Genomic DNA, 11,437 nt, shown 5'->3' with positions numbered 1-11,437 from the left:
AGCCCAAATGCCCTCTAGTCAACTGCCCTGGTCAAAATACCCCACTCTAGATACACACTTTCAAATACCCTCTAAATGCCCCCAGTCTAAATACCCCACAACAACATATTTTAACATCCCATCCAGCCCCTGCCCCGTCCGACTCAGTACTCACTCTCCCTGTTTCCTCCAGAGCCCTGCAGCCAGCTGCAGTCAGTCAGTCTCAAGGACAAACGCCTTCAGCTCTACCCAGCTCTCTTCCTTCCTCTCCTCTCTGTGCCTTCAGCTCTACCCAGCTCTCTTCCTTCCTCTCCTCTCTGTGCCTTCAGCTCTACCCAGCTCTCTTCCTTCCTCTCCTCTCTGTGGCTCAGCGATGCAGCAGCACAGACTTTTCTCTCCTCTCCTCTGGACCAGCGCTGAGTTCACGTACCCCACTCAGTCCTGAGTGTGTGTGTGTGTGATAGGGGAAGAGGATAGAGAGGAAGTAGAGGACACAGCTCTTCTGCATTTGCCATAGATACAGGGATCGCTGTAGCAGCCTTGCGAAGGGGAGGGAGAGGAAGGGAAAGAGAGAGGCAAGAGCATCATGTTTTAGTGAGGTTCTCTGTCAGCATGTGAGTTTGATGCAAGTACACTACATATACAAAAGTATGTGGACAACCCTTCAAGTGAGTGGATTCGGCTATTACAGCCACACAGTTGCTGACAGGTGTATAAAATCGAGCACACAGCCATGCAATGTCCATAGACAAACATTGGCAGTAGAATGGCCTTACTGACAAGCTCAGTATCTTTCAAAGTGGCACCATCATAGGATGCCACCTTTCCAACAAGTCAGTTCCTCAAATTTCTGCCTTACTAGAGCTGCCCTGGTCAACTGTAAGTGCTGTTATTGTGAAGTGGAAACGCCTAGGAGCAACAACGGCTCAACCGCGAAGTGGTAGGCCACACAAACTTACAGAACGGGACCGCCGAGTTTTGAAGATCGTAAAAATCGTCTGTCCTTGTTTGCAACACTCATTACCGAGTTCCTAACTGCCTCTGAAAGCAACGTCAGCACAATAACTGTTCACCGGGAGCTTCATGAAATGGGTTTCTATGGCTGAACAAGCCTAAGATGACCATGCGCTATGCCAAGCATCTGCTGGAGTGGCGTAAAGCTCACCGCCATTGGACTCTGGAGAAGTGGAAACGCGTTCTCTGGAGTGATGAATCACGCTTCACCATCTGGCAGTCCGACAGACAAATCTGGGTAGGGTGGATGCGAGGAGAACGCTACCTGCCCGAATGCATAGTGCCAACTGTCAAGTTTGGTGGAGAAGAATGGTCTGGGGCTGTTTTTCACGGTTCGGGATAGGCCCCTTACTTCCAGTGAAGGGAAATCTTAACCCTACAGCAGACAATGACATTCTAGACAATTCTGTGGTTCCAACTTCGTGGCAACAGTTTGGGGAAGGCCCTTTCCTTTCAGCATGACAATGTCCCCGTGCAAAAAGCGAGGTCCATACACAAATGGTTTGTCGAGATTGGTGTGGAAGAACTTGACTGGTCTGCACATATCCCATCGAACACCTTTGGGATGAACTGGAACGCCGACTGCGAGCCAGGCCTAATCACCCAACATCAGTGCTCGACCGAACTAATGCTCTTGTGGCTGAATATAAGCAAGTCCGGCAGCAATGTTCCAACATCTAGCGGAAAGCCTTCCCAGAGGAGTGGAGGCTGTTATAGCAGCAAAGGGAGGGACCAACTCCATATTAATGCCCATGACTTTGGAATGAGATGTTCGACGAGCAGGTGTCCACATACTTTTGGTCATGTTGTGTATATCAATCGAGTTTGTGAGAGAGTACTATTTATGAAGCGTGTTTTTTAAATATTTTTTATTTTGATGTTTTCTTAGGGAGTATTTTTCTGTTGCTTTTTGCTTGAGAGAGCAAGAAAGAGAGACATGGTAAGACAAACTGAATCTGCTCATACCAGGGAGATTGTTTCACTCAGGCCCTCAAGTTTAATGAACATTACATTGGCAACGGTAACACTTTTTTTTACAAACCTATTTCAGTTGTTATTTACCAGGTAAATAGAAGACTGTAAAGTGTAACCAATATCATTTTTTCACTTTATAAAACATGTTACGGTCTACTGTACACTGTGGGAATTGTTATTGTAAAGACATTGCCATGAGATGGTTGCTACACATACATAGCAAGTACAGCATGATTGGGAAACAGAATTTTGTTTGGCTTCTTTTTAAAGCCCCCCGTGCAGTCTTTTTGTTACGTTTAAATTATCACTGTATGTCTAATAAAACACTGTATTTATTTAATGCAAAATAACTACGCCTCCTTTTGCCATTGAAATGCTCAGTCTGATCGCCCAACAGCCCTGATTGGCGGATAGGATCGTCTTGGCCAGAGCCTACCCCGCTAATCCCTTCAAAGTAGGATAGGCACGCAAATAAAAGATGACTGGTCATTGGTCAGAATAATCAGATCAGATTGTAATGTCATGATCTTGTCCAATAACTCCACACCACTTGAACAGGCTGAAATTCCTGGAATTATTTTTCAAACAGCTCTTACACAAAAAGGGCAATATGATCATTTTCACAATTTCCAAGTGTTAATTGAATGTCATAAAACAAAAAACAGGAAATCAAGTTAACTGCACTGCCTTTTTAATCAAATAAACACTATTCTGGAGTGTTCAGGGTTGAACATTCTACTTCAATACCATACATACAATGATTTTATTTCAAGATTCATTTCCTGAATTATTCCCACTTCCCTCAGGAATACCATCTTTACGCCGACACAATTACCATATAACCACCGGTTATGGATGAACACCATCATGAAAACAAAATAAATGTCATAACCGTAAAATAAAATTTTAAAAAAAGCATAATGAGTTGTTTGAAACAGCTGTGTAGTGCTAAGGCAAAACCTAAATGGGCAAAACCAAAATGTGCACCCGGGGGTTTGGGGGGGGCAGAGCAGTTTGGGAACCTCTAACCCTGGCAATTTGACTAGTACTGTATTCAATCATTTCAATGCTGATGTAGAACATTCATTGCATTTATGTTAACTGATGTGGCTAATGGAATGTATTTCTTTGTAATCGGTTGAGTTGAATCAAAACAAATCGCACCACAAATTGATGGGTACACTCCCTACTTTGCTCCTATGGGTACACTTGCAATGCTAGCCAGTCAACCCATTATGCCACTATTGACTTGAATGGGGATGCCCGTCCAATTCATTCTGTTTCTATGGGAGCACATGCAGTCAGGAGCAGAGAGGAGAAAAATTGGCATCTTATTATTTTTATTTTTTTTACCAATAACCGTCATCTACAATCAAATATCACTGCCCGATATCCCAAATTGAACCATATAGACCCATTTAAGAAAACATTTGCCAGTTACATTACATTAGCGTTATACCAGAGAAACTGCAAGTAATATAATTGTAATTACCTTAACCTAATGCAGTACTTTGCTAACACTTCAGCCATCACCTTTTTGTACTAAGCCACAGGAGTAATGTTATTCCATTATAACTACCCTGGAATAACACCAATGTAGTGTCGCAAAACATATTTAAAATCAAATATAAACTTCTACCACACACATTATTTTGATGCATACAGTGATATTCACCTAAAATATATTTTTTGTCATACTGTGCAATATCAGAACCGTTGATTGAAGAGAAATCATATTCTTGTGAAACTGAGCCATTTAGTGTGCTGTGCAGTACACACAGTCCAACTACACAACCTGGCTAGTCTCGTACAATCAAACTCAACAACGCCTGGGTCTTTTCTTCCATTCCTTCCCTTTTCCCTGGTAGAAACATTGGACATCCCAACTACAAATCTGAGGTGGGAACCCAAACGCTCCATGCACTTCCCCTAACCAGGGTCAAAACTTCCCTTATGAGTTTCGGCCCTGGTTAAGAGTGGAAGTGCATGGAGCGTTGGGGTTCCCACCTCAGATTATCCTTTCGGTCTTCCTATTAGTTAAAACTGTTCTTGCCGACTTGCATCCGTTCCTTCCTCCAGCTCTGCTGCTCCATCAGAGTTTCTTTCCCAGAGAGAGTTGACCACAGTCCTCCCTGCTGTCGGTAGGGTCCATCTCCATCGAGGCCTACTGGCCTGTTCAGTTGGGGCCTAAAGCCTGAGGCTCATTTAAAACCCAGACCCGCTCCCTTGGGTCTGTGTGTGGCCCGAACGGGCTCGGTGATGCCCCTGCCCTCCGGACCCAGGCCCATGCCGGGGCTCCAGCCCATACTCTGCAGCATCCGGTTGCCCATGTTGGTCTCTGGGATGGGCCCCGCACTCTCACCTACCAACCCTAGAGAAGGAGAGATAAAAGAACAGGAACACAGTTACAACAGAGAAAAAGACAGACAAGAGAAGGAAGGAAGGGGAGACGGAAAGAGATACGAGCAGATGATCTTGATGATGGCTTATTGATTTGGCTCAATGGGCCGACGGAGCTACAGTATTTAACCCCTGACCTCTACCACTCCAACCTAATGATTTAGCACCTTGTCTGCTCTACAATGACTGGGTCACAATAGACATCTCGTCTCTCTTCCTTTCCCTTTGCTCTTATGTAGCAAGGAGAGATGAGGGCAGTAGAGCAGACTCCAGTTGCATCACTTCCTATTGTAGCCATTGGTAAATACCTTCATATCCTCTTCCTGGAACCAATATGGGTACCTGGTTATGACCCATTAACCCTTTAATTCCTCATTCTCATCAAACACACAACTTAAGAGGTAGAGGTGAAGGGTGGGAGGGGAGCAGGTGTGGTTTGGGATACACAGCCGTCATTGGCTTAGGGTTAATCTGGTATCTCTCTGTGACTGCAGAGCCTGCCAACTGACTGCTGTCCAATCCATATTAGAGGAGGGTTGAGAGCCAAAGATGGATTTAACAGGGGATGGATGGGTGAGTCAGGAGTGTGACAGTACAGTGGTGTGTCAAAGAGTTTACCTGTGGGCGGAGGTAAGCCAAGGGGTGCTGCTTTGCGTCTCCTCTTGACATCCCCCGTACACAGAGACCCCAGGTGACCACTCGTCTGCCTGCAGAACCACAACCAGGAAATAAGCATCTATCTGTTGGCAACATTCTAGAAACAATGTGCTGTTGTGGATGGAACAACTGTATCATATGTCTGCTACATCCTTCGCTGATTGGACCATTCCTCCTGTACCTGCTGGCAGTCTTTACTGAGCAGCTCCTCCGATGGCCTCTGTCTGACCGTGAGTCCCAGTGCATCTAGAGAGAGAACAAATGAAAAGCCATTAGCAAATGTAAAATGCATCTGGGCATTATCAACCACAAATGTATAATACCCGGTACTGTTCTGAAAGTGCAGCTAAGTGATAAACATGTCTTACCTGTCCATGTTCTCTTCTAGATCCCGGACTAAACCATAGGCTGTGGAGGACACAGATTTGTTAAGTTTATTTGCACACAGTCAATTCAAATAGAGAAAAATACAGAATGAGGGAAAAATTAAATGTATAGACAGATATTCTACAAGTCGGGTAACTGCGAGGGAGGTAAGGGAGACTGACTCGTGTGAGTGGGGGTCCTGGTGGTGTCGTCCCAGTCGCTCGTTGAAGGTTTGTCCTGGGCTGCCTTGAGAAGCCTGGCCCTGGGGCCCCCCATGAAGCCGGCTCAGCCTGGCCTGGAACCCTAACACAGGAGAGGCAGCAGAGCGCACACGTCATAGACTGGAATAGGAGAAACACTATGGCAGCTGTAGAAGCTAAATGACAAACCCTGTGCAGGAAATGCCCCCTACTGGCCATATGAGAGATCACAACTCGTTGTATAAAACAAATTCTACAATCATGTAAAGAAAGAGAGAGAAGCAGGACTGGGCCGAGATTCAAACAAACAGGCAGATATATAAACAGACAGGTCTGGGTCCAGCTACCTCTCTGTGCTCCGGGGCTCATGATGGGGAAGGATCCGGTGAGGATGCTGTTGAAGACCGGGTCAGCCAGGTCCAGTTCCTCCCCTGCCTCCCTCTCCCACCAGGGAATCACCCCCGCCACCCCACACGCCCCCCCTGGCTCCCCCTCATAGAACCAGTCACTCTGCTCATCATCACCTGGGAGATCGGGAGGGGGCAGAGGTTAAAGATCAGGGCTGAGAAAAAAGGTTCCATACAAAACATTTACTTATTTAGATTTTGGACTAACCTTTTATAAGACATGTTTTATTCTTGTTGATAACACTGCTATAAATTACATACATAGTGGAAGTTAACCCAGTGGTTAGAGTGTTGGGACAGTAACCGAATCGCAGAGTTGACAAGGTAAAACTCTGTCGTTGTGCCCCAGAGCAAGGCAGTTAAACCAATGTTCCCCGGGCACCGAAGACGTGGATGTCAATTAAGACATCCCCCCACACCTCTGATTCAGAGGGGTTGGGTTAAATGCGGGAAGACATTTCAGTTGGAAGGCATTCAGTTGCACAACTGACTAGGTATCCCCCTTTCCCCTAGTGGGTACGGGAAATGTTTTTTTAAAAGCCTAATTTAAAATGTGTTTCTGCTTATACATTTCAGATATTTGAAAGGATATTTGTTAGTCAGCTTGTTTATAATTAGATACATGCATCTTGTCTTCGGTCATAACTCGCTGACCTATAAAAATCAGTACTCACAACAATAAATGTTACAAATTGATAGAATGAATGCATCAATAATATAGTTGACGTCGGTAAAGTTGTCTGATCCATTACTGCTTCTCTCACAGCGTGAGACATCCAGGGAATGGGAGAAAAGCTCTAACACAAGGTAATGATTCTTCCCTTGCTGAAGGCTGTACAACGATCCAACATGTTTCAAATTAGATTTCCGCTCGTCTTGGATGCATAATGTTGTGATTTTAATACGGTCTGCTTTTATGAAAAGTGTCAATTGCATATAACGTATCAGGCCACTTGCATTCGCTCAAGAGATGCTGAAAGATATATTTCAAAGTTTCTGTTCCAGAGACAAAATTAACATTACGTGTATCACTGCACTGAAAGAAATACTAAATTCTGCACAAATTCAGTTGACATAAGTCTACATGTGAGAGGTTATAGGCCTACAGTCACTGTCCACATTTAAGGTAATGATGAAACTCAAGTTGAAAGGTGTGGTAGACCAGTGGGTGCAGCCGCACCCCTTCTTCCACCAGTCCCTGTAAATGACAAGATTTGGTCAAATAGATGGTTACCTTGCCTCCCTTCGTCATTGGTGTACAATCCACCATCGCTACTGTTGCTCACACTGCTGGTCTCACTAATAAAAGAGAGATAGAAAGAAAGCGATAAAAGACAGGAGTGTAAGGAGAGATGGGAAAAGAAGAAGGGAAAAGTCTGAAGTCAATTTTCAGTGTCCATCATAAGCGAAACCTCTGAGGTAGGAGACCTTAAACAAGCCTTCTAAACCCTGCTTTCAACCAGGTGAGCGTACCTGTGAACGTATAGGCATACACAAAGGAGCAGGGAAACACTAACCACCTGTCACTCATGTCCTCGTCCGAGCCCTTCTGCTCCTCAAACTCCATCTTGTCCTTGGGCCCCGCCTGCCTCATAATGGCGTCCCCACGCTCCACCAATACGCCCTCATCAGTCGCCTCCAACCCGAGCCTGTGGGCTGCCAGTTTCCTCTTCTTCACCCTGCACTTCCCGCCAACAGTGAGCTCCATCCCTGCCCTGCCCTCAGCTGCACTCACCCCAGGGATCCTGCACCCTCCGTGGGGCTTGGGGACAGGCGGGGGACCTAGCATGGGGGTGGTGCTATTGGAGGTCACTGCCTCCAGAGGGGGATCGACAGCCATGCGTTTGACCTTGCGGCGGCGTCTCAAACTGCGGGACCCCTCCACGCTCCCCACTCCTCCAAGGTCCTCCTGCCAGAGGGGGCGCTTGCCACGTCCTGTGTCAGGGTTCAGAGGGGTACGGCGCTTGGGCCCTAGCTGCTCGTCAGAGTCGCTGTTGTCACGGGGGTGGCTGTTACTGCTGGCAACGCTGCCTGTGGTGGCACGGTAGTCCTGACAGGAAGGGAGCGAGGGAAGAGAAATAGATTAAGACAAACAGTTACAACACATGTTTAGACAGTTAAACTGACAGTATCTGTGCTCTTAAGGAATCTTCTTACTGTACAGTTACCAAGGTACTGTTCCTTTACAATTACAAGATATGCGAGGTTCATTGAGGACCTGGACCGTCCGAGACCATCTCCCCACCTTATGTTCGTCCAGGCTGGACTCGGAGCCCTCACTGAGGTGGCCAGTCTCCCAGGGCGGGTGGGGATTGTCAGAGCGTCTCTTCCTCCCACGGCGTTTCCGGGCCTGTCTCTTCAGCAGGCAGCCCACAGCCAGCGCGTGGTCCCCCCCATCCCCAAAACCCCCCCGCGCCGCCTGCTCCGAGCTCTCCTCCAGCGCTGACACCAGGTCATGGACCAGCTCGTCCATCGTCCGGCTAAAGTGCCTGGGGAAGGAGAGAAAGGGGGTGTGAGTGTGTGGTTCAAACAGTGAAGAATATATGAATGTGTGTGTATAGCCCAAATCGTGTGTGTTTGGAAAACTGTCCCTTGGCATGAGTATAAGACCTGGCATCAATCTAATAGTAGTATCTGTGTACATACCATCTTAACGCCAGCTAGCTATTGCTTAGGTAAGTATTAACTGCAGCCAAATGTTGGATGAACTTCCACGCAGAGCTTGGGCTAAACGACCCAGGCACTGCCAATGTGTTAATCCAATCCATGGAGACCTGACCTACATTTAAAAGCTAGCTAGCATAGTTGGCTAATCCAAAAAAGAAAAACAAGCTAGTTAGCGGACACACTATTTATTAGCTAACGTTAGTGGCCCATTTTGCTGTCAAAATGTAAACATCTGATAATTAGGTAGCCGATTAACGTTGTAATGTCTTCAAAATATAAGCAGCTGTCCAGTCAGGTAACTAGCTAGGCTAATCGGCTGGCTAGCTAGCAATTTTCTCAGAGATTTACTTACCAGCTGGTTCCCGCTTTACTAAAGGTCTTTAAATTAGCTGCACCTGACATTAAAGCCCCCCAAAGCCTGTTACTTTTAACCAAAAATGACGGGAACACGCCTAAATAAGGGAGTAACCATTTTTACAAAGCTAGCCTAACAAATCTGCGAAAGCCCAGAAGAAACACTTTTTCTTCTGCGGTGTTGTTGTGGTTGGCTACCAACATTAATGGTGCATTATGGCCACCTACTGGACTAAAGTGTCTCTTCAGCAACTTTGTGGAAGTACATGCTTTGTACATCAGAGGCAACATTAGGCTATTCATTCTTGAAGTTCTTGACAAAATTGCAAAATATGTTTGGTTGGGGATCATTGTTGGACAGCAGTCTTCAAATATTGTCACATAGCAGAAATGTAGAGACTTGGTGTGGGTCTGGTTTACGACAAGCCACAGTGATAAGAATAGGAACAATCTAAGATTTGACCTAGGCTTTGCTCTTTTGTTCCAAACTCTTCACTCCTTCCCAAAGCGTAGGCTTACCCACAACGTGACAGTATCGGAAATCCCAGACCTAGGGCAGCAACAAAGTGTAGGCCTACCCACAACGTGACAGTCTAGGAAATCCCAGACCTAGGGCAGCAACAAAGTGTAGGCCTACCCACAACGTGACAGTCTCGGAAATCCCAGACCTAGGGCAGCAACAGCACTGTTTCAGCACTATAAGCTCAAACAGTATTTGGTACATTGTGGGAGGCAGCCCAGCTGTCTAGAGACTAACACCATGATGCAGATTTTTTGTTGTTAAGTGTAACATCTAGAATAAAATAAAGCATTTATGACTGAAATCAGTTTATTACAAATTATATAATGGTACAAATCAATGTTCATGATGATGCACAAACTGGTATGTAAAATCCATGGCATAACATCTGTAAATATATTCAGTACAACACAAATATTAAATAAATAATTTGGAAGAACAGTGTGAACATAACCTCAAAGTCATAAAAAACAAACATGTTTTTGATGTATACCACCAGATATTCACGTACAGTTTGGTTAGCACTTTGCAGTATTTTTTATACACTTATACTTGAGTTACATGCATTGTAGCAAAAACAAAATTAATATTGAGAAGTAGCCCAAAGCTGACATCACCCTTAGCAGCAGTGGTGACATAGTCAGACCAATAGCCAGTCAGATGTCTGTTCTGGGTAGGTGACAAATCCATACATTCTCAATAGCTTTAGGGTCAGTGAACACCATGGCACCATTGATGACTGTAAAAAATTTTTTTAAAAGCTTTGCATTTAGCATAGATATGATCTGTTGTAGGCTTAAGTACTTGACAGATATCAAACTGATAAGCAATACTCTAAAACAGCCTGTTAAACCTACATTTCAGCTACAAGTCATTGTTTTTACTGCTTAATTAAACATACTGCTTTATTTTCAGTTCCACGCATGGCTTATGAGGTGTATCTCAAAATGAAAAAGTGCACATTTGGCAAACTAGCCTGAACTCTCACCCAACTAAACTATATAATTATGTTACACATGCACTTTCACAAAATAGTTTTAAAATAGTTTTTTTTTGTCTGTTCTTATTCTTTAACTTACATCTATACAGGATTCCTCACACACAATCCCACATATCCCTGCTGCCTTTGCAGATGGAGGGAGTAAACTGTGACATTGGTTTAGCCCACAACAGCTACATAACTCACAGGCGCTCTTAGTGCACACACACACACACACACACACAGTGGGTATAATAAGGAACTGCTCCATTCTACCTTTACAGAGCTACTAGCACACTACAGTACAGTCAATTTAGGAGACGGCCTACAGTCATCTTGGGCCAATTTACTAATTTGAAGCATAGGAACAATCTAAGATTTGACCTAGGCTTTGCTCTTTTGTTCCATACCGTTCAAACGTTTGGGATCACTTAGAAATGACCTTGTTTTTAAAAGAAAATCGCATTTTTTGTCCATTAAAATAACATCAAATTGATCAGAAAGACAGTGTAGACATTGTTATTGTTGCAAATGACTATTGTAGTTGGAAAAGGCAGATATTTAAATGGAATACCTACATAGGTGTACAGAGGCCCATTATCAACAACCATCACTCCTGTGTTCCAATGGCACATTGTGTTAGCTAATCCAAGTTTATCATTTTAAAAGGCTAATTGATCATTAGAAAACCCTTTTGCAATTATGTTTGCACAGCTGAAAACTGTTGTTCTGATTAAAGAAGCAATAAAACTGGCCTTCATTAGACTAGTTGAGTATCTGGAGCATCAGCATTTGTGGTTTCGATTACAGGCTCAAAATGGCCAAAAACTCATCAGTCGATTCTTGTTCTGAGAAATGAAGGCTATTCCATGCGAGAAATTGCCTAGAAACTGAAGATCTTCCCTTCACAGAACAGCAC

The 11,437-nt window shown here is 44.6% G+C and overlaps 1 protein-coding gene across 2 annotated transcripts; it reads right to left on the bottom strand.

The window, feature by feature from the left end:
- Positions 1–1,950: 1,950 nt before the first annotated feature.
- Positions 1,951–9,219, bottom strand: gpatch2 (G patch domain containing 2). Of its 2 annotated transcripts, none has more exons than XM_024420485.2 (10): positions 9,018–9,219; positions 8,244–8,487; positions 7,516–8,048; positions 7,233–7,297; positions 5,939–6,115; positions 5,574–5,694; positions 5,394–5,433; positions 5,207–5,271; positions 4,987–5,075; positions 1,951–4,339 (listed from the first exon to the last, which is right to left on the bottom strand). In XM_024420485.2, the coding sequence occupies exons 1-10, from the start codon at positions 9,065–9,067 to the stop codon at positions 4,170–4,172; spliced, it is 1,554 nt and encodes a 517-aa protein (XP_024276253.1). In that variant the 5' UTR covers positions 9,068–9,219; the 3' UTR covers positions 1,951–4,169. The 2 variants fall into 2 exon arrangements, with proteins under 2 accessions (XP_024276253.1, XP_024276254.1); XM_024420486.2 differs by having other exon boundaries at positions 7,519–8,048; positions 9,018–9,218.
- Positions 9,220–11,437: the final 2,218 nt, after the last annotated feature.

Source organism: Oncorhynchus tshawytscha, linkage group LG05 (assembly GCF_018296145.1).
Source record: "Oncorhynchus tshawytscha isolate Ot180627B linkage group LG05, Otsh_v2.0, whole genome shotgun sequence".
In the NCBI taxonomy this organism is placed as follows: Eukaryota; Metazoa; Chordata; class Actinopteri; order Salmoniformes; family Salmonidae; genus Oncorhynchus; species Oncorhynchus tshawytscha.
The sequence above is the reverse complement of the archived record's forward strand: the minus strand, read 5'-3'. Positions and strand labels throughout refer to the sequence as shown.

What these genes read in the sequence shown, in the direction of transcription:
- gpatch2 (XM_024420485.2), bottom strand. Translation starts at nt 9,067, where the DNA reads ATGTCAGGTGCAGCTAATTTAAAGACCTTTAGTAAAGCGGGAACCAGC. An exon ending in CAGGACCCCCACTCACACGA is followed by an intron (nt 5,434 to 5,573) that starts GTCAGTCTCCCT and finishes TGTCCTCCACAG; the next exon opens with CCTATGGTTTAGTCCGGGAT. An exon ending in TCAGTAAAGACTGCCAGCAG is followed by an intron (nt 5,076 to 5,206) that starts GTACAGGAGGAA and finishes GTGGTTCTGCAG; the next exon opens with GCAGACGAGTGGTCACCTGG.